At 48.8% G+C, this 22535-nt stretch overlaps 2 protein-coding genes across 6 annotated transcripts; one reads left to right on the top strand and one right to left on the bottom strand.

The window, feature by feature from the left end:
- Positions 1–70: 70 nt before the first annotated feature.
- Positions 71–11511, bottom strand: P2RX5 (purinergic receptor P2X 5). 5 transcript variants are annotated; one of them, XM_015646261.3, is made up of 12 exons: positions 9502–11215; positions 7327–7477; positions 6855–6974; positions 5883–5958; positions 5451–5547; positions 5010–5090; positions 4389–4527; positions 3676–3812; positions 3327–3420; positions 2765–2830; positions 2366–2448; positions 71–1995 (listed from the first exon to the last, which is right to left on the bottom strand). In XM_015646261.3, the coding sequence occupies exons 1-12, from the start codon at positions 9636–9638 to the stop codon at positions 1920–1922; spliced, it is 1257 nt and encodes a 418-aa protein (XP_015501747.1). In that variant the 5' UTR covers positions 9639–11215; the 3' UTR covers positions 71–1919. The 5 variants fall into 5 exon arrangements, with proteins under 5 accessions (XP_015501747.1, XP_015501748.1, XP_033374905.1 ...); XM_015646262.3 differs by having other exon boundaries at positions 6903–6974; positions 9502–10750; XM_033519014.1 differs by lacking the exon at positions 2765–2830 and having other exon boundaries at positions 3261–3420; positions 9502–11511.
- Positions 11512–18325: 6814 nt separating this feature from the next.
- On the top strand, positions 18326–22126 carry HASPIN (histone H3 associated protein kinase). Its single transcript, XM_015646176.2, has one exon. It carries the CDS (start codon positions 18348–18350, stop codon positions 21105–21107), a length of 2760 nt encoding a protein of 919 aa, XP_015501662.1. The 5' UTR covers positions 18326–18347; the 3' UTR covers positions 21108–22126.
- The last annotated feature ends 409 nt before the right edge of the window (positions 22127–22535 follow it).

Genomic DNA, 22535 nt, shown 5'->3' with positions numbered 1-22535 from the left:
CATTAGTGTATCACCAAGAGAAGGTGGTGTGACCTAAAGAAACACAGAGCACTCTTGGGGAGCACTGGCCTGAAGTGACACATTTTATTGCTGATCATGAAACACAAGGAGAAAAAAAAAAAAAAAGAAGTCAAAGTCAAGAAACTCCTGAGAAGGAATCTGGTTATGTTTTATTAACAGCAGGGGTTGTAGGAGTTGCGTTACAGTCTAAAGAAAGGAAACATTCTAGGGGATCTGGGAGGCCTGAAGATTTAGATTCAGGAAATAGCTTTGGTCCTCACAAGAGGATGTTTTGGCAAGTTAAAACAATGGTTTCAGCAGAGCACAGTCAGCTTTGCACGTTAGGAGGAGCTGCTTGGTGACCAGGAGTTCTGCCAGGCCCTGATGTCACGCAGGGGGTACACCATGTGTTTCACCATCTAGAAATTACTCAACTCCAATTAAACCCTGGCAGTCAAAAGCCTGGGCTGCTGTGGTGGTAACTCTTGTGCACTTCCCCAGGTGGTGACTTGTGTTTGCCTTGAGGAAAAACTTGTGACATGGAGAGAAGTTTTTGGATGAGATAGAGCACCAGAGATACATGGTTTATCCCGAATGAACTCCACTGCTTTAATTCTATTTTCTAGCCCCATTTTTGGCTCAAAACACAGAAGCAGAGGGGGGGAACTAGACTGGGTGGGGTTTGCTGCCAGTGACTGGGTTCAGAGTTTGCCATGCTAACAGAGGTGCATTTTAATTTAGGATGAACCTGTACCTCAGAGTAACAACCTTAAAGAAGTTAAAGCAGAAGTGGGTGCAGCTGCTGGTGCCATTTGTGCGTTCCATGGCACCAGCTCCCTGATGCCACCCTCAGATGCTGCAGCAGGAGCCCTTTAACTTTTGGTATTGAAAGGATGCACAGAAACATTTAATCTTCATCAGGACAACTCCCAGTCAGGGGTAATGGGACATCACTTACAGAACACAATGATATTCTTTAAGCCCTTTTCTGAGATTAGTTACATCCCCACATGAGGATAAATGGACCAAATGGGCTGCAGGGAGACTGATTCTGCTGAGACAAGCACTTGTATTTCCTGGAGGTTACTGGTGTTGAAGTAGCAGGCAGATGTCTTCTGCCTCTCCCTGGTGTTGGTGTATTTGGAGGAAGCTGGCACAGCCTGTGTCCCTGGCAAGCTGCCTCCTTCGGTCTGCAGCACAGCCCAGGGTGCTGTGAGAAACAGAAGCACTGAGTCCCCATCCAGATCTGCCCACCAAATCAGGAAGAGATGCAGGAAGGACAATCCTGAGCAAATGAAACCAGGCACTGAAGCAAGGAGGCAGAACCTGTGCAGGTGCTTCCAGGGCCACGTTGCTTCTCAGTGCATTAACCCCCATAAGAGTGACTGTGCTCCCCTGCCTCAGGCCCTGCAGGATCACAGCCCCTTCCCCAGCTCCAAGAGCTGCTCCAGTGCCAAATTTCCCTGCACTTTCTGAGCAGAGCAGTCCTGCTCCTTCACACCTGATGTCACATCACCCAGGCAGGAGCTGGAGGCAGTAGCTGACAAGGCAGCAGAGCAGGAAACAGGTTGGATTTCAGCTTCAGCCCTTCCCAAAGTAAAGCACAGCCACAAGACAATACTGGCTATTGGCATAAGTACAGATGTATCTATCAGTGGATATAAAAACATTCATTTGGTGCCTTTGTCCTTTTGTAAAAAATCCTTTTATAAATCCATAGTGACAACACACTGTTGCAAGCTCAGGATACCAGAGAAATCTCAGGGAGGAAAGGCAGTCTTCAGAGGAGGTTTTTTCCTCTGGGAATCCTGATCATGGTAGGGCTGATCTGGGCTATGTCCACCTCCCAGTGCTGGTGTGATGCCACACCTGTGAGGATTTCCTGGAGCACGAGTCCAGCTGGCAGAGCCTCGCTGTGCCTACAGCCCACCGAGCTGGTCCGGGCTCTGATTGCTGTTCAGCGTAGGGCTCGACAAGGACTTCCTGGAGCTGGACCTGGGAAACAAACACAGTGACAGGATGAGCAGGGTTTGTTTCAGGAGGCAAAAATGTTCCCAGCCAGGCCTGTCTCACCCCAAAGGCCCCTCCACACAGTGAAAGCTCCAGATCTCAGTTTCATGAGGCTCTTGGAGCTGCCCCAGTTTCGGTCATTAGGGACCAACGGCACAAGGCCATTGCCAGTCCAACCATGACACAGCAGCTGCCTTTGCTGCCCAGCTCACTGCAGCAAGGAGTTATAGAAGAGGCCAATAACTTGGCCAAAATCATTTGGAAAAAATATATTTCTCTGGAACTGTGCTCCCGTATCTCCTATTTATATCACTCTTAACAAAAAGCTGTGATTTTTAAAGCCAGGCCCACTTACTTGACCTCCTCATACTTTTTGCCTCGATAAAAGTTACTCTTCTTGATCAAATACAGCAGCACCAGGTCACAAAAGAAAGCTCCCTGCAAAAGGAAAGAACTTGTATTTTATCTTTGAAACAGAAGTGTTCCAATCTCATTAGAAATTAATATTAATTGAAGAATAACTTGTAGAAGCAGTGTTCTTCATTCTTAATGCATTTTCCAGGGTATGTATATATTACATACACTCTGTGGGGGTGTTTAGACAAGCAGGTTTATTAACAAATGCTTTTAAGACAGGACACACTGGCTGAGTAGTGAAGATTCTGCTGGAGAAGATTTAATCACTCCATCCCATTTTCATCCCATTTGGGATCTGGGTCCCAATATGTTAATTTAAGACAAAACATTCACTTACAGCTCCCATGAGTGCCAGCCCCGAGCTGATATTGATAATGGTGGGAATGATGTTAAATTTCCCTGCCTGGAAGAAGAAAGGTCATGAAGTCACCCCTGAGAGAACAACCCACAAAACAAACTCGAGGGTGTGGTACTATTCTGGGGAAGCTGCAGCTGCCCCTGGGTGTGTTTTGTCCCCAGACACAACCACGGGTGATTTGCAGTGAACAGTCTTGAAGGCTGGAGGTCTGTGTCTCAGATCTGACTGTCCCTGGCTGCATTTCTGAGCTTGTATCATCCCTGGATTATGCTTCTTTTCTCTCTGCAGTGCTTGCACATGGAAAACAAGTCTCTGGGGCACATTTATTTCTGCTGGTATTTACCTGAGCCTGGTTTTAAGTAGAGGAGGTGCAGGTTCGACTGCACTCCAGGTGATCTCTCTTACATGGGGTTAGCTCCACATGGATGGATGGGAAAAGCCCTTTCCTACAACAAGCCCCAGAGTCTGTCCTCACCTCACAGCTGCCTCCTCCCACTTCCTTTCTCTCCAGGCTCTGGGACATTCTGGTCTGGGCCCTCACCTTGCCGTTCACCATCACATCAAAGCGGATTCCATACGCTTTAATGAGCGTCCGGTAGTCGACCCCCTCAGCATCCCGGTAATACTTGGCAAACCTGGAATACAACAATGCTGGGTTTAATTCCTCCTGCCCCTCTGAATTCTCTCACCCCTTCAAAGTGATCTGTTCTCTTATCAAAGCCAGCTTTAGCCTGCCAGGAGCACTCTCTCCCTCCTCTGCAGCACTCTGTGCTTGGCTGTAGCAGAGTCTGGCACAGGCTGGTGCCACTCCACGGCCAACCTCCAGCACCTGCAAGTCCAAGCAGCTCAGCCCAGCTGTGGTACTGCATTGTGTCCTCCTCTGTACCCACCTGAAGTTGTACCCAGAAGAGATGGATGTTTCTGCAGACTTGTTATCCAGTCGGCTAAAAGAATAGTGAGGATTACATTCAGAAGGGGCTTTATCAAGATCACAGTTCCATTCAATCTGAATTCCTATCACACCACCCTTAAAAGAGAGAGACAGGTTGAGTTGTTTAAGCTTAGTTCAGTTAAAGTGTCTTCAAATTTGTCAGACCCCTGGGCAGGTTTTCCCCAGGGACAAGAAAAAGCTGCACTTTTGGTCACAGACAAGGGGGCACACACTCCTGCCTGGGCTGGGTTCAGGTGTGGGATGTTAATCCCAGTATTACTCTACAATCCCACTTCTCTGTGTTTGTATCCTGAGGTTTCTCATCCCAGGACATTGATTTCATTCCACACTTCAGTGGGGAAGATGATCTTTTATGCAGGGGTAGAGTTCCAAAGTTCTGGATTTAAACTAATGGTGCAGTAATGTTGAAATTAAACAAAAAATCCCTGCTGACAGAGCAGCAGTTTGGGCAGCCCTGAACAGAAGATAACTGACCCAACCAGCCCTTTTACAGGACCCCCATTCCCTGGGGATAGGATAAATGGGACCAGCTTGACTTTAAGCACTGACACCTCTGCAATGCAGCCTGGACAGGAGGCAGCTGCCTGGGCAGTGACCCCTGGGAGCACTGAGCCAGCTGGGAAGACCCAAAAGTCCCAGGTGCACTCCTACCTCCAAGGCCATTTCCTGGAAGTTGCCCCCAGCCCAGCGGACGATGTTCCCCAGCACGAAGATGGGGCAGTAGGGATGCTCCTGGCTGTACCGACAGGTCTTCAGGTAGGACTCGTTGTCAGTTGCCAGCACATTCATCCTAAAAGTAGGAAAAAGGAAAATCCAACTTGGCTACCTCTTTCCTTGCCTTCACAGCCTGCACCAGGGCTACAGAGACAAGAGGCTTCTCCAGCACCCTCTGTGCACACCACCCTTGTCACCCTGGCCTGGGGAAAGCAGTCTGTCCCCACAGAAATGACCTCCTGACCAGGAAAGGACTTGGCCAGCTGAATCTGGGCTCAAGAAAGGATTCACACAGAACAGAGCTGCCAGACTGCTCCAGGGTCACCTGTTTTTCTCAAGGAAAAACAGAAGAATTCTAGAAATGCCTATCTGAGCTCAGGACAAGAGCCAGAACATGCACATTTCTACACTGCTTTAGTTTGCTCACATTGCAGCAGCAAAGGCAAACAAATATTTTTAAATTTGCACTTTTTGCCAGCCTTGCCCAGGCACTTAATTTTTATGGAGGAGGGAGAGTATCTGTTGAGCAGGAGCAGCTCAGGAACCTGTGGCACTTACTTGGAGAACTTAAACTTGGGGAAGCGAATGGAGTTCTTGATGTAAACAGTGAAGTTTTCTGCGCTGCCCAGCAGTGGTTTCCTAGAAGAGAAGGGTTTGTTCTCTTTGTCCCCTGCCCACATGTGAAATCTTGAATTGCCATTTGAGAAGCAGCTTCATCCAGTAGGTTGGATGGTGCCAGACCAGCTGTGCCACTTCCCCCACAGTGCCAGCAAGGGGTTGGTGAGGAGTGTGCAGGTTCAGGGGACACCCCGAGACTTGGGAACAGCCAGGGAGAGAAGCAGGGGGAGCAGAGGGCCAGGATTGCCAGGGGAGCCTTGCAGAGCCCCCTCCTGCACTGAGTAGCCAACATTCGAGCAAGCAGCCAAGCAGAGGGGACACAGGAGCTGCCCTGAGTGACACACAAGCCAAGCAACTCAAGCTTGGAAACAAGACACATACTTGGGCTTGTATCTTTTCTCCACTGGGCACCAGGCCAGTACCTCACAAGTCCCTCTGGTGCTGCCCCTGTCTTTCAAACAACGGCCAGTCTTAACCCCTGCAAGCAAACATCACAGAAAAGGTCACACTGAGCAGTCACCTCCTCTCCTTGCCTACAGGGCACGTGAAAATGGAGGATTTTCCCTCTCCTCCCTTCCCTGCTGTGAAAGGGCCTCTCAGCTGGAACAAACACCCTCTTGTTGTGCCTCTGAGCAGCCCAGGGCTCCCTGGCCCAGGCAACACAGAGCTGTAGGCAAGGCAGGGACCTTAATAAAAGAGAGGAAAGAAAAGAAAGGCCTTGGTGCTGTCTGTAATCAGAGTTCTGGGGTCTGTGACCAGGCTGAGGCCTCTGAAGGACACCAGACACAGCACAGACAGGGACACTTCCATTACCATTGCCGGCCACCACTGCTTCCCCTTCCAAGCAGTCTGTGTCCTTATCACACAGGGCATCAGGAATGCTGGCACTCTGCAAAGGGAGAAAGGACACAAGTGAGTGTGACAGGACACCAGAGCCAGAGGGGTGAGAAAGCACAGCTGACATGGGTGAACTCTCTGTGTGAACACTAAAACCACACAGCTGAAGTGGTAACTGGGGGTCATGCAAACATATCCCACCACCAGAAGCACCAGGATTCAGCCACACTGTCCCAATTTTGGGTTCTGCTCAGTCTGAGGAGGGTCAGACTGAGAAAAAACCAACATCAGGATTCACCAAAACCAGGCAGGAGGGCACTTTACTTTAAGATAACCCTACCTTGGATCTAAGCCATAAAGTCTCTGGTCCAAATCTGCCCTGTCCTGGCTGCATGGCCAGCAGAGGACAGCAGTGCCCTGACCAATCCAGCTGTGACATGGAAATCCATCTGCTTCATGGACACAGCACTCCCTGCACAGCCAGAGACCTCCTCCCCCAGCCTCCAGCCCATTCCAAACATCTCCACAGAGGATATTCCACATGACACAAAGAGCTCGTGCCTTTGGCCTTCAGGGCATGTTCTGGAAGGTGCTGAGCACCCACCCTGTGTCTGGAAGGGGATGAGAGCCTGAATGTTCAGCACTTTCCAGGATGGGACTCTTAAAAATCTCCTCTCCCCATAACTACCCTGAGTCACATTGAAGCTGTTTTCCCTGGGCCTTTTCTAACCCTGAGAATCACTGCTTGGTCTCATGGCCAGCTGGGCAGAAATTCAACACCACCTAAAGTCAGGATGGCTCTACATGATCAATGCCTCTGGAAATTAAGACAGCTGAGCCTCCCAGGTTTACAGTAATTTCCCAACTGAGCTATTACACTACAGGAAAAAAACACTTGTCTTTCATCCTTCCTTTCTTTGTTGCTCCAGAAGTGTCCTCCGTTCTTACCCCCGGTTTTGCAGGGGTCTGGGGGTCAAGGGGCTCAATTCTTCCTACCTCAGGACACATGGCTTGTCTCTGGTTTGGGGTCACAATCAGATTTGTCATGACAAAGAAGACGCTTTCACCCTGCAATAGACAGAGAGTTAGAAAACTTGGTTTACTTTTAAAGGACTGGTAATAAGGAGCATGAAGTTCGCTTCAGAAGACAACAACCCCCTCTCTCCACAGCTTTTCAGGCTGAGACACAACACCACCCTTTGTGTGGATATTTGTTTGGAGGAATTCCCTCATACTGTGGATGTACACACAACCACGAGAGCCAGCCCACGGTCCTGCGGGGAGGCAGAGCACCCTCGGCATCTCAAATAACAAACAACAGAAAACCCCTTCCAGCATCACTTCCTTTTATCCCAGCTCCTGTTAATTCACAGGGAGATCTGGATAGATCACTTCAGCACCCACATGGGGTGATGCCAACCTGGGGAGGGATGACATAGTCTGCAACGTCCCACAGCCTCTCCCCCAGCTCTGAGGTGTTGGTGAAGGCCACCCCTTTCAGCTTGGTGATGACAGAGCTCTGGAGGGATGTGTCTGTATCCTGGTAGCCTTTCTTGACCACAAACACCCACCTGTGTGAGCACAGCAGTTAGTTGGGGTGGTCAGGGAAGGAGTCAGACAGAGAAATTCACACCAAGGTCAAATCAAAACATGCCAATGACACCAAACCCTCTGCAACTGCTACTTGTCAACACTGGAGAAATGTGCAATAATAGGTCATGAGGTAAAAAACCAAAGCCTCCATCTGTGCTACACTCAGCATCCTCAGAGAGGGAAAGGAAGAGCAGGGTTGTGTCTTTCTCAAGATGAAAAACACTGGAGGCTTTTGCAGGTTGCAGGGCAGATTGTGGCTGGCTTCACAAGCACAGGACTCTCACTTCAGCACGCAGCCACAGACCACGGCTGGGGACACAGAACCCCTGCAGGTGAGTTGGGTGTTCCTGACAGAAACCTGCTGGATATTCCCAGCTGGATACAGGGTCCTTTGTAAGCCAGGGTGATGGGAACAACCTGGCTGCACCCTGGGAGACCTGCCTTGCTGAACAGCCCAGGGAAAGGCTTTGCTTTCTTCTCTCCACTGAAAGCAGCAGGAGTTCCATTTCACTGGGTGAAAACCTCTGGCTCAAGAGAAATTCTTCCAGCTCCCCTACAATACTGCTAAAATCACCTGCCAGGACAATAAATCACCCTTGAGGAAGCTGAGGATGCTAGGGCAGGTTGAGAGAGGGAAAGAGGCTGAATCTGTGGCACAGCTCCTGTTTTCAAGGGAGGGGAAGGGGCTGAGCAGCACTGGAGGCACACAGCCCTTCTCCTGCCATGTGTGCCAAACCTGCACATTAACATTCCCCACCCTGAGAAGTTTCCTGCTTTCCCCTTTTCCCAAGAGCATTGATCTCCTCTCCCAGGAGGGCTCAGAAACAGTGAATTTTCCTTGCATTTTCCGCAGCGAATCATGGAATAATTCATCTCCTGCATCCAAGAAATAGTTCAGAAGGGTTTGATGGTCCCCACCCCAAGCCAGCCTTTGAGCAGGGACGTGCTCCTGTAAGCCACAAAGGAGTCACTGCAGGGATCATCAGGGACAGTGACAGGGTTTGCAGATGCCAAAGGAGGAAATCAACCCTTCCCTGTCCATGCTGTATCTCTCTTAGCCCTCAGCAATGTTATTCACAGGATTCCTCCCTCAGCCACTCTGTGCCAGACTGCTGAGCCTTCACTGGTGCTCTGCTCCCTGGAGCAGGCTCTGGGACTGCACAGCTTTCTATAAATACACCCAGCACATAAAAATGACTCTGCTATATTTAATCACTGGAAACACGAGGTGTGAGAAAGGTGAAGGGACCCAGAAGCACAGACAGTGAGGGGACAGAGCTAGGTGTCACAACCTGAAAAGCCTCAGAAACTCAAGAATCAACAGCACAGGCTGGATAATTCCAGCTCTGAGCCTGCAGGGACGATCCCTGTGCCCATTACACACCAGTGTGACCAGTCTGCTGCAGAACTGGGCCTTTCCCAAGCTATTCCCGAGCCAAGCTGCCCTGCTCTGAAATGAATGCAAAGCAGCCGACATTCCCGCTGCCTCAGCCCCCACAAGCCTGGCTGCTGCTCCCACTCCAGCAAAGAAATCTCTCACTTTCTGCTTCTTTCCTTCTCATCTAGACCTGAGCAGCTCATGATGCTGTGCAGAGAACGCAGGTGTGCCCCAAGGCTCAGCACTGTGGCTGTTAATGCTCGTTTTTCCTGAGGAGTCAAGTGGTAGGGTTTGGCACCATTCCCACAAAATATAGAAATAAAGGCATAAATAATGTAGTACAAGGCCATAGTCACTGGGTCTATTTTTAACCCAACCTTAATCTGAAAGGTAGAGCTGAATCTAGCCATCCCTAGCAGATGAAAAATCAGATATAACCTATTAGACATTACAAAATGCAGCTGTATAAACATGTCTGATTATCTGCATTGAAATCAGAAGGCACAGCAGGCTGTCACTGTGTGCAGAGTACCCTAATTTATCTTTATCACAGCAAAATCCATCTTTATCACAGCAAAATCCATCTTTATCACAGCAAAACATGAAGAAGAGTGTGATTCTTACCCCACCAGGTAAGCCAGGATGGAGAGCTGCACCACTCGGTAGAGGACCCCAACCTTCTTGTTCTTTGCAATGACGTATTTCTCCGTTTTATAATCGAAAAGAGACAGAAATAAAGCCTTCCAAGCCACCTGCCCCATGCTCCCAGCTCTCTCGGTGGCTGGAGCAGGCACAGCTCGCACCACCCACACTTGCAGAGCGTGGAAACCTGACACACCAGCCTTGATCCCTCCCTCAGCTGCTCTCCGGCAGCAGCTCAGTCACAGTCCAGCAGCTGCACTAAGACACATCCTTCCTGAGCTGCTTTCCAGTTGATTCATCCCTTGGGAAAGCCCCTCTCCCACCTCAGTTTTACCCCCAGGTTTCATTCTCTCCCCACACAAAATGTTTAGAATGAAATATGTTTTAGTATAGAACCGTGTTCACACAATCACAGAATGTGCTGAGCTGGAAGGGACCCACAAGAATCCAGTCCAGTCCCACTCTTAGCCCCACACAGGTACCCCAAAAATCCCACCCTGTGACTGGGAGTGTTGGCAAATGCTCCTGGAGCTCTGTCAGGCTGTGCCCATTCCCTGGGGGCCTGTTCAGTGCCCAGTCCCCCTCTGGATGAACCTTTCCTGATACCCAACCTGCCCCTCCCTGACACAGCTGCAGCCATCCCCTGTCACTGGTCACCAGAGAGCAGAGCTCAGCTGCACCATCCAAGGGGGCACAGCTACAGTCTCTCACCATTTCTTAATGATTTAAGCCTTTCTTCAGCCTTTACAGGTTGACACCACATTGGATTTAATTTTTGATTCCTTTTGCATGAGCAAAGAGAGCCAGGGCCCTCAAAAGTCAGCCAAAATACCTGCCTGGTTCCCACACCTTCACACCAGAACCCAAATTAAGAAACTAATGAGTAAATTCTGCATGTGCCTAAGGATAAATCAATGCTTTCCAGGAGCTGGACTTGAGGAAACAAGCACAGGTAACAGAGAGGATGAGCAGCCTGGGTTTGTTTCAGGAAGCAATGTGGGCAAGAGGTTCCCAGCCAAACCTGTCTCATCTTACCCCAAATGCCCCTCCATGCAGCAAAAGCTCCACATTTGAGTTTCATGAGGCTTCTAGAGCTGCTCCAATTCCATCCTGGGTCATGAGGGACCAACTGCTCAAGGCCAGTGGCAGTCCAGTGACACAGCAGCTGCCTTTGCTCCCCAGCTCACTGCAGCAATGAGTTACAGAGGGATCCAGCAACTGCTAAATTAATTTCAAGAAATACAATTTCCTGTAATTTACCTCTGTTTGCCATTAACAATTACCGTGCTCCTGTATCTCCTTTTATTTCTGTTAGGCTGAAAAATAAAGCCAGTGCCCTGCACAAATACCTTCCCTGAGAAAATCATTCTCAAGATGTCAGGCTTTATGAAAATTTTGTCCTTCATCCTCCTTAAATTCCATATCAAATTTAAAAAGATGGACCTGGTTTTTAATGAAGTTGCTCCAAATCACAAGAGAATCACAACCAGAGTCATAAGGAACGAAACACTCCTTTTATCACTCATCCCAGAGCCATCCCTAGAGTTCCTCTGCAAAGGGAAAGAAACATTTCCCCAGCACCTGCAAACTAGAACACCAACCTGCCTGTGACAAAACTGGAACACAAACCACCTTGTGACCTGGTGGCTGCCAGAGCAGCTCTGCCCTGAGCCTTTGTAGTTATTTTGCAGGTCAATTAATCTGAGGAAGGATTTATACTGCCAATTAATCTGAGAAAGGTTTAAAAAAAAGCTCCTTAGAGCAAGCAGTATTCTGCTCCAGGTATGGCCTGACGGTATAAACCACATTTGATCTCTGAAATGAAACTAAAAAAAAGAATATAAAACTGATACTTTCTTGTGGTTTTGCCATCAAGTAGAGGCACAGGTTCAATAGCGTTTTTGGAATAAAAAGTTTCCATTTGTATCAAATCCGCCTTAGAATACTGCTCAGCACAAGCTAAATTTTTCCTGATAATGCTGTTGCAGCAAAAATTTAGTTTGTACTGAGCTGCAAAAACAATTTAGTTGGGACTTTGTGGCATGCTCTTACCAGTGTTTTTTTATCACCTGTTTTTCACAACCTTGTTGGTTTTTTTTCTTTGCCTGTAAATCAAGTCTACTGCTGGGTTTGTTAAAGTGTGTGTGGATGTTCAAACAAAAGCAGTTTCATTCATGGCAGGGGACTAAATAACCCAAAGAGGTCTAATTGTCATCTTTTAAAGATGCAAATAATGTAGTCTCTTAGTTCTTCTCGAGGGACAAAATCTCAATCTTCACTGAATGGTATTTTTCTTTTTGAGTTCCCCATCTTGAATTTCTCATGAAAACAAAAAAAGCCCCAGTCCTGTTCCATTCCCACAAGGGCTGTTTGCTCAGTCTGGGACTTCTCCCAGGGAGGATTTCTCCTCCAGGATTGAAACTCCTCCTTTCTCTTTTTTTTTTTTTTTCTTTCAGTTCCTGCCATGTCACACCTGTATTTAATTCCTCACACTGCTGACATTGATTCCCTTCTCATAATTCACACATATAGTACACATATCCCTGTCTGCTCAGACTCATCCTCATCTACTTTCCCTCCACCTGTCAGTCTGGAGCTGATCTCAGCCACCTGAAGGGGCTGTGAAAATTCAATTTTCAACCTCTGCCCTGATCCAGGGGCATTTGAAATGCTGCAGGTCACATCTGATGCTGGGGCATGGAAAGATTCCAAGATCAGCCCAATAATATCTTTATATTACACCAAACCAGAGCAGGTACTTTGCAGACATTGGCAGACAGCTCTGGCCAGGACAGCTGTGCTTCACCAGGCTGCTTTTGGGTTTTTGGGCACTCATCCTGGTCATTTCCAGTGCCAAATGATCACCCCCAAGCACTGACTGATCCCCACCTGCCCCTCACCCTGCTGCCACTGGCTCCCAAAGGCTGGCTCAGAAATGCTGAGATGTTTCTCCAGCACGGAAATGCTCCTGCAGCAAATGTTTGAATGATGTAGATCCATCTTGTCTCAGAAACAGGCGCCAGAGCAGCAACTGAAATAGCAGAGAGACAGGGAGGAAGTAAAGAGGAGGTTTGGCAAGGAAATGAACGGAGGAAAGGCAGAGATCAGCTCTCTACATTACTGGTTTCTTGTCATGTTATCACATTTGTAAGTCAACATCTACAAAAAAACAAGGTGAAGAGTCAAAGTTGAGAGGAAGTTGCTTCAAACCACAGTTCATGCCCACAGAAATCAGTAAGATCAGGCATGAGCTGCTCTCTGAAGGTGACAGGTTTGGATGCAAGAGCAAAGAAAGGTGTGGAGCCCATGGAGAAAAATGCTTCTCTCTTCTTTCTGTTCAACTTCTCTTGTAATCCTGGCTGGGACTTGGTTGAGTAAATGAGCCACTCTTTATCCTCCCAACCAGCACAGCTGCACACCCAGCCTTAATGGAAAGGGAACTTGTGAGAAGAGTTTCTGTCACAATCCACAGAAGCATCCAGAACTGTCTGTAGGAAGAGAAGGGAAATGGGAGTGCTGCCTTTGCAGAATATATTCTGTCTTTGATTTAGCTCTCCATTTCCAGGAGAGCCATTTTCAGCCTTTGGATGTGTTCCATGTGCCTCCCCAAATCCTGAATCTCCTATACAGAGTGCAGGAATGCTGTTATTATTAGCTGGAACATTTATCCACTCCTCTCCCCCAACCCAAGAAGGGAAAGTGCTTGAGGAAGAGGATCAGAGGAGAAGGAAAAAGTAGTGCACATCTAATGAAACCAAGGCATCATGTCCTGTTCTGTGAGGGAGCTGGTACTGAATAAGAGAAATCAATAAAAATGCACATAAACCACTGTTGAGACACAGCAGTGCTGGTTGCAATGAATTCACCACCTAAAGTCAGACAATAAAAGCATCGCTGGGAAATAAGAGAAGAATGTTGAATCAAAGCCTAAAAGCTGAAAGGGTTTAATAAAAAGTGTATTTGTTACCCTGAAAACTCAGATTCTGAGCTTGCTAACATAGTTTTCTAAGGACTTTCCAGGACAGTAACTGTAAACATAGATATGTGTGCATTCTTTCTGTTACACGTCTTGTGATGGGCATTTCTTATGGCCAGTGCAGTGAGAAAGTGTTATCCTGACCATCCAATCCCTGGCCATGGTCAGAAGCCCATAAATCCTGGGAGGAAAAATAAACTCTGCTCTTTCCTTCACCACACCTCAACCTGTGTCCTCGTGATCTATTGATCCTCAGCAGTAACATGTATTCACATTAACCACTGGTTTAAAGGTGAAATGGTCTTGAATACACCCAACAGATCAATATTTACTTCTTTGATAACACAAAGACATGAAATTGGTCCTGGCTTGATACCTCTGCCAGCTCTTACCTCGCTGCAAGTACTGAGGAGAAACCTTTATCTCCTTCCTTTCTCATGGAAACAGCTAGAAAATTTAGAATGTGACCTCCACCCTTTCCTCCCTGGCATTACCAGTCAGTAACTCCTTACAGCCACAGGAAAACACAGGAGCTACTCAGACTTGACCCCTGGAGGAAGAAGTTTCAGTCTGGCACCTGAGCTCACCTCAGGTCTGCTCTAAACCAGTGTGACCCTGATGCTCCAGACCAGTTGGCATTTCCCCAGTTCAGCACAAGGCTGATGTGTCTCAACTGGAGCCAGCTTAGCCAAGCTGGAGTGGGGGAGCCAAAGCAATCTGTTTGTGGTGGTGCAGCATCACCCAGCTCATACACCCCGCTGTAATGAGGACAGGAAATGTCTCTTTAGAGCTACAATTCCATTATCCTCCAAACAAAGCTGTCCCAACAGGCCCTGGAGCCCAGCAAAGCTCTCTGTGGCTCATCTCTGATGTCCTTATGTCAGTGCCCCGTGCTTTATAGTGAAGAACTACTGATGCCCTTCTCCTGATGAGCTGAGCTCCCTTTCTCCTGCAAACACCAGGTCACTGCATTCCCACACAAAGCTGGCAGCTTCTGAACAAAAAGAGGGAAACCCAAGGTTTGGGAATCTTCCTGGTGTGTGAGGAAGCCATAAGCAGCTGGTGTCATCCCTGATAAAAGCAGAATCACGAAAAGACAGCATGTCCTCCTGAGGGAGGCACAAAACTGTGAAGAAATGCAAAGTTGGATAAGTGATGGGGCCCACAGAGATGAAACCAGGAAATTGTGGCTCTGCAAAGCCTCTGCCACCTTTGCATGAGGCAGAAAGGTCATGAACCATCCTGGCAGCCCCAAGGCCTCTGGGAGATCTGCAGCAGCTCCTCTGGCCCCCAAACTGCTTCCAGCTCCTTCACCTGCCTGGGGACAGGTGGCTGCTGACCCTGAATGAGGCATTTGCACATCTTCTGTCACTCAGGGAGATACCACAGCTACACCACTGCCACAAAATCAGGCCTACACAGCCAGGCCACAGGGCTCCTGCACAGGGGACTTTATTCAAAATGTAGATTGCAAATAAATTTAGAAGCAGACATGACCAGGCTCCCATGGAAACTGCACAAAAAGCCAGCTGTGGTTTGGATGAGTTGAGTCTTGGCAATCTTGGCTAATCCCTTAAGTGCCATCCAATTACTGCAAATGTGTTTGGCATCTTCTGCTGTGATTGCAAAGAATTAAATGGTCGATGGCACTCGCCGGAAATTACAAGTCACAGAGCCCTGTAATGCATTTAGGAGAAAAAATATCTAAAAAGGAAAATAGCATTACCCACTGCAAGAGCTGACCTCCTTGAGAGCCATAAGGGACAACAAAAGACATCCAAGTAATGAAGGAAGCTTAATTCAGAGAAGAAACTAGAAAAATAAAGGAGAGAAGGATTGTTTGTTATTTTTCCACCAGGCAATATTGGCTAGGCCAAAGAGACAGGAACTCTTTTGTCTTCTGAATGTCTGAATGAGAAATCTTTGTTTAATCTGCTGCTGTCTATAAACACACATTAGATCTGTGGGGTTTATGAGCAAACGAACATGACAGAAATAAATAAAACAACCACAAAAATAGGAGACAGAGAAAGGAAAAATACCAAGTGTCCATCCTTGATCTTCTTTGGAATCCACAAAGGGGGGTTGGGATCATTCTACTGGAAGAAAACAAGTTCTTCCCAGGCATCTTCTTTCCCCAAACCCTCCAAATTGCAATTACTGATAACTTGTAGCTGATAAATTACCAGTGTCAGTCTCTCAGATTAAAGAATTACAGATTTCCCCGTGTTCACTAGGGAAAGGGGAGTACTCAGCATAAAATCCCTGTGTGAAGAACAAAGTTCACTCTTTCAAATTTTTAAAAGTTAAATAAGGGGGAAAAGGGATAAAATCCAACCCTGGGGTTGGCTATCTGCCAAAAGCACACCCTTAGTTTAAAATAATGTTCTTTATAAACTGTTATGTTACAGGAGGTACATGCATATTCATTAGAGTTTATGCATATTCAAACCTTCCTTTGCATTTAGATGTTCTTTTGCTTGGTTTTAACCTTTGTCTTGTCTTCATGCCATCTTGTAGATTAAACCAATATATTTTATTTCTTCTCGTGATTCCATCCTGTTGTTTTTACACTCCCTGATAAGTTGTCAGTAAATTGGGTTCTGGTTTTTGTCACTGTTATCTTATCACTCAGATCGTCTACAACTGTGAGAAACTGCCTAGTTATCTTACACCATCCTCTGAGTTAGTTACATAAAAGCATTTTAACATCACATAGTCTCCATTTTAATATTATGCTACAGCCTAAGATATATTTATCAAATTACTATTTACTATTTATATAAGCTATACGGTGCATACATAAACTCACAGATTGTACTATACAAAAAAACAGTTAAAAGGAAATATAAATTGTACCATATCAACATCTTTGTGATTATTAATAATAAAAAGCTAACACATAAATGCAAAAGCCAATGTTATGTTGTCATTTAGAATACCCAAAAGAACAGGAAGCCTCTGCTTTAACTGCATCAGGACAAGAGTTCCATACAGAACCCTAAATATTTTCTGCTCTGCAATGGCAAATATCCTCCCTCTGCTTCTGTCCTACAGTCCAAACCTGATTTCACTAAATTCAGAGGCAGAACAAAAGGTGCAGAACTTAACTCTGGGGCTTGATTGCTTCTCTAGGCTCAACAAAACCCTGTGGATGTCTCACTTGCTGCTGCCCCAAGGGAAGGTCCAGTGTGTGATGCTCCTCAGTGTTAAGGTTCTCCTGCTTCAGGTCCAGGTGAAGTTCTCTGCTGAAGACCATTCCCCCCTGATTTTTCCCAGGGATCAGCAGAACAGCTCCGATTTTTAAGAACAACGGGAAAAGGAAGTCAAGGATGAAAAAGCATCATGTTTTCCAGCAGCGCCTGGCTCAGGAGCACGCGGCGCTGTGCTGCCACCAAGCTGCTGAGCCACAGCTGCGACAATGGGACACGGAAACCCGGGGGCTTCAAGGGTCATTCCACGAATGAATGCTCCTGGATCAGCCCCTCATCTCTGCTAAACCCCGAGTGCCTCTCGGGGTTTAATGAATAAAACACCCCGCTTGCCCTGCGGGGTGAGGAAATAGCATCACACGCGGAGAAGCAGCGACTCCGCTGTGTTGTAGGGCGTTTAAAAAATTATGGTATGTCCCAGGGGAAGAACTCACCCTTGGTTTTGTATAAGGTTAGTCCCTACCTAACCTTTCTTTTCCCCTATGCCATGGGCTGTAGCCCCCCTGTATCCCCTGGCCACCCCCTGTCCGCAGTTTAATAGACAGCACCCGGAGCACTTCGCTCTCTCTTGCCCCGGGCGATTCACATACAACAAACCCGGGACCACGTCCCGCAAGTTTGAGCCTCCTTTGTCTAAAAACACCTAAGTTCATGTTGTATTTATTATGAGATCCCCCGGCCGTGCTCTGTGAAGGGCGGGCACATCCCCACGGGGGACAAGAATGAAGGTTAATATTTCCAGCAGCACTGCAGTGCAGGGCACACCGTGACCCCGGCAACGGCGGCTGAACCGGCCTGGAGCCTGCCCGGGCTGGCACATACGTGAAATACATCTTATTTTTGTACATTTATACAATACCTAGATACATACGATCACAGAATGTTGGAGTTGGAAGGGACCTGAAAGATCGTCATGTGCAGGGACACTTTTCCCTATCCCAGGTTGCTCACGGCTTTATCCGACCTGGCTTTGAACGCTGTCGGGGTTGTGGCATCCACATCCCCCCGGGCAACGTGTGCCAGTGTGCCCGCAGCCCCCCGGTAAAGCAACGCGTTCTGTGCACGGCTGTGACACACATATACGGCTATAGAATACAGGTGTAAAAACAATTAATTCTGCCGTGGCAGCCACGCGTCTCAGAGCGTGGATGGAGCAGCGCTGGCACGGCCCATCCCGGGGCTCCTGAAATGCCACGGGGCGGCTGCCAAGGGTGTGCGCGGCCGTGTCCCGCACCAGCAGGCAATGCCAGCATGGCCGGGACACCGGCAGCGACACCGGCAGTGACACCGGCAGTGACACCCGCAGTGACACCTGCAGTGGCACCCGCAGTGACACCTGCAGTGACACCGGCAGTGACACCTGCAGTGACACCCGCAGTGACACCTGCAGTGACACCGACAGTGACACCGGCAGTGACACCTGCAGTGACACCCGCAGTGACACCTGCAGTGACACCGGCAGTGACACCGGCAGTGACAGCGGGACCGGGAGGGCGTGACCAGGGCTGACAAGTGGGCGTGTCCTGTCCTCTGGTCCCGCCCCGGTGTGGGCGGGGCGGGCGAGCTCTCGCGGGCTCTCGCGCGCTCTCGCGATACCCGTTCGAACGGCCGGCGGGCGGGCTCCCTCAGAGGGCCCCGCCATGCCGCTGCGGCCGCGGCTGCTCCGCACCTACTCGCGGCGCGCAGGCTACCTGCGCCCGCTGCCGCCGCCCGACCGATGGATCTCGCCGCCGCAGGACCGCAAGCGCCTCTTCAGCTCGACCTCCGCCGCCTCCAGCGCCGCGTCCAGCGCCGGCTCCAGCGCCCTGTCCGCTTCCAGAACCGGCTCCACCCCGTCGGACGACCCCGACTTCTCGCCGCCCGACAAGCGCCGGTCGCAGGCTCTGGGTAAGCGCCGTGACTGGGCCAGGCGGCTGCGGACCCGCGTGAAGGAGAATCGGGGGCTGGCCGGGAAGGAGAACCAGGAACCGGCCGGGAAGGAGAATCGGAAACCGGAGAACCGGGGGCGGGCGCAGGAGACCAGGGGCCGGGGAAAGGAGAACCGGGAACCGGCGGGGAAGAAGAAATGGAACCAGGGGAAGAAGAGGAGAGAGGAGCCCCGGGTGTCGCCGCCGTCGCTGTCCTCGTCCTCACCGTGCCCGTCCCCGCCGCGCGGTTTGCGACGCCGCCGGCAGGGCCCGTCGTGCGCGGCGCGGCGGCCGCTGCTGTGCAGCACCCCGCACTGGGCCCCGCCGCCCCGCCGCGCCCGCAGGCCGCTGCTCCCGCTCAGCTCCACCGCCGACAGCAGCTCGGCGTTCGGGGACAGCCCCCCGGCCCCCCGCCGCCGCCCGCCCTTGCGCCTCAGCTCGCTCCTGCTCAGCACCACCATCGAGGGCGGCTCGGGGCTGGGCGAGTCCCTCTCGCCGCAGCGGCTGCCCCACAGCTCGCCCGAGGAGCGCTCCGGGCAGCGGCTGTCGCTGCTGGGCGCCGGCGAGGAGGTGCCTGAGTGGTTCCGACCGAAAGGCTCGGCTGGGAGCTGTGAGCTCGAGCCGGGGCTGCGGGGGTCCGGCCGTGTTCTGAGGTCGGCGGTGCAGGAACCCTGCCGGGCACAAACTTCCCCGTCCCCAACCACTCCCCAGGAAGCGCTGCCACCCCTTGAGGGTGAGCCACAGCCCCCTCTGCCCTGTGACAGTGGCTCTTGTGAGGAACCCTGTAAGGTTCTATCTCATCTCAAAAGAGATTCGGCAAAAAGAAGCTCGAGCTGTCACCAAGATCTAGCCAAGAAGTTCCAGCTTGTGCCAGTGGTGGTCCTGGACCCTCTGGAAGTGTCACTAAGATTGAAGAACGTGAAACTCAACAAGCAGGCTGATGTTCAACCTGCCTGCCTGCAGCCAGGATCTCCCATGGGTTGCCAAGGAATCTTGGAGAGCAAACACAAAAGGACCAAGGGTGTCCCTGGGGAGGGCAGCACCTGCAGGAAAGCTTGTATCAGTGGCTTCAGCGCCAGCCGCTGGGGCAGGCACACCAGGTTCCGGCCAAAAAGGCACAAGAAGAGACAGCAGCCCAATAACTCCTTTATTGGACTCCGGACTAGGCAAAAACAAACTCAGAAGGGAGCTCTGGAGATGTCTATAGGTGTCAGAGACAATGACTATTCACTCCTCAATAGCTCTTATTCCTGGGCTAGAGTTCGAGCGTCTCTGTCCTTCCATAAAAAGAAAAAAGTGACCACAGATGAGAGTTTCTGCAGCAGCATCCTCTGCACCCCTTCAGGGAAATCCCAGTTTTTGGGACAAGCCAGCCTGTCTGCTGGTAAAGCTCAGGGCTGCTCCTCATTGGTTTCCTCCATGGTCCTGCTGGCTCCCAGGGATTCCTCTGTCCTGGAGCTGCTGCTTACAGATGCAGAGAAGGTGTTTGGAGAATGCAACCAGGAGGGGCCTATTGCTTTTGAGGAATGCATTCCTTTAAATAAGATGAAAGATTGCAAGAAAATTGGAGAAGGGGTGTTTGGAGAGGTGTTCCAGATTGACAGTGAGAGAGGACCTGTGGCCTTAAAAATAATTCCCATTGAGGGGACTAAAAAAATAAATGGTGAAGCTCAGAAGAGCTTTGGGGAGATTCTGCCTGAGGTAATAATTTCAAAAGAGCTCAGTCTTCTGTCTGAGGGCTGTGTGAACCGAACCATGGGGTTCATCAGCCTGTACTCTGTGCACTGTGTCCAAGGGACCTATCCCAGGTATCTTCTGGAAGCCTGGGACAAATTCCACAAAGAAAGAGGCTCAGAAAATGACCGGCCAGACTTTTTTGGGGCCCAGCAGCTCTTCATGGTGCTGGAGTTTGAATTTGGAGGCAGGGACTTGGAGTGCATGAGGAGCAGCTTCTCCTCGGTGGCATCAGCCAGGAGCATTTTGCACCAGGTCACAGCGTCCCTGGCAGTGGCAGAGCAGGAGCTGCACTTTGAGCACAGGGACCTGCACTGGGGGAATGTGCTGGTCATAAGAACAGACATGAAAGAGCTTCAGTATGTGCTGAATGGAGAAACACACTCCATCCCCACAGCTGGGATCCATGTCAACATCATCGACTACACCCTGTCCCGGCTGGAGAAGGATGGGCTGACCGTGTTCTGTGACCTCTCCACAGACGAGGAGCTCTTCCAAGGCACTGGGGACCACCAGTTTGACATCTACAGGCAGATGAAAGAGGAGAACTCCAACAGCTGGACTGACTACAACCCACACAGCAACGTCCTCTGGCTGCACTACCTGGCTGATAAACTTTTGAAATCCATGAACTACAAGAAGAAGGCATCAACTCCTGCCCTGAAGAAAATCAAGATGCAGCTCAGCAAGTTCCACAAGGAAGTGCTGACCTTTGGGTCTGCCCATGATGTTCTGCGCCACAGCAGCCTCTTCCAGTGAGCAGCAAGCCACTGGTGCTGCCTTTCTCCTCTGCTTTTTGTATGTGTTGGCACAATGAAGTGTTTTGATTGGTTCCCAGTGTGTTTAATACATTATCAAAAATATCCTAAAAAATCCCCCCCTGGTGTCTTCAGCTCTGTTTCCTCAGCTACTGGTTCTGGGGGATGTTGCAGGGAAGAAAACAGAGCTGACCTTGGAAAAGGAGGGGGAAAAAGACTTCTTCAGGCTCAGTTAATGCCCTGAATTTCACATACATTTTTTTACCATTTTAGCCTTAGATTATTAAAAGTTCTTTTCTTACTGTATTGTCTTTTTTACAGATTCTTTTTTAAAAGGTAATAACCCTTCAGTTCTGGACAGTGAGGACAAGAGTTAAATATTGTTGGCTCATTGGAGACAGAGGGGAAAACCCATCCTTTTATTTAATTTTGGCAACATTTATACCTGGAATGAAGGTACAAAATGTAAACATGTGAAGTTTCTGTAAAGGGTTTTAAACCCACTAATCTGTTTGGTTTTTTTTTTTTTTTCCTCCCTCTCTTAAGGACCAAGGAAGAGGTACCTGATTGTGAAAAAAATGACAAAGCACCTGTGTTTCTGATTTTTGATGGTTATAATGCTGTGGCCTTATACACTGATAGGAACTCAAATCTGTAACCTGGTGGTAGCACTGAAGCCATTTCTTCATTTATCTACACAGGAAAATGTCCAAGGTAATAAATGTTCTTTAGCCCTGACTGCAGATGGACCAGGTGTCCTAAACTGGAAGCTCTCCTTACATTAAATCCCAATTCCCTGTTTTCAAGAAGTCCTTTGCTAACATTCCTGTTTATTAAATAAACTGGGCTAAAGAGAACAATAAATCAAACTAAAGTGAAAAGTGAATTAAATTATGATCCAATGACACATGCATTAAGAAATTAAGAGACAGCATCATCAAATTCATTATAACTGGAATGCTCTCTATGCAGTCTAATAAATAAATGTTTTATCTATGAATCTCAAAGATTCATCTTGGACCCTCTCAAAGTCTCCTTTTTTACAAACCCAACAAGGACACCCTGGAATGGTTTTATTCTGCCTTCCAGACTCTGCAGAAAGTGACCTGACAATTTGCAGTGCTTCAAGTTATTAAGATGGAAATTTTGCTGGAATGTTCCCAGGCATCCTTTCAACCCCTTTTTTTCCCCTCTAATTGAATAAAGTGATGCACTGTAATTGAATAGTCTTAAAACCCACTTGGTAAGGCCTGCAGTGAATGCTTATCTGACATCAAGGTGTGTTCCTCAGTCACAATGGTGCTAATTTCATTTATGCTTTAAAAAGAAAAAAAAAAAAAAAAAAGGATGGATAAAACCACATTATTTTTTGCCTGCCTTGGTCCTTTGTTTCTGTGATTTGAGAATTGATTTTGGCTTTACAGGAGGG

This window comes from Parus major, chromosome 19 (assembly GCF_001522545.3).
Source record: "Parus major isolate Abel chromosome 19, Parus_major1.1, whole genome shotgun sequence".
NCBI classification, from domain to species: Eukaryota; Metazoa; Chordata; class Aves; order Passeriformes; family Paridae; genus Parus; species Parus major.
The sequence above is the reverse complement of the archived record's forward strand: the minus strand, read 5'-3'. Positions and strand labels throughout refer to the sequence as shown.

Excerpts from the sequence above, each read along its gene's own strand:
- P2RX5 (XM_033519014.1), bottom strand. The coding sequence starts at position 9,638 with ATGGGGCAGGTGGCTTGGAAGGCTTTATTTCTGTCTCTTTTCGATTAT. Across the intron at positions 6,975-7,326 it reads ACTATGTCATCCCTCCCCAG|GGTGAAAGCGTCTTCTTTGT; the intron begins GTTGGCATCACC and ends TGTCTATTGCAG. Across the intron at positions 5,959-6,854 it reads AGACCCCTGCAAAACCGGGG|AGTGCCAGCATTCCTGATGC; the intron begins GTAAGAACGGAG and ends CTCCCTTTGCAG.
- HASPIN (XM_015646176.2), top strand. The coding sequence starts at position 18,348 with ATGCCGCTGCGGCCGCGGCTGCTCCGCACCTACTCGCGGCGCGCAGGC.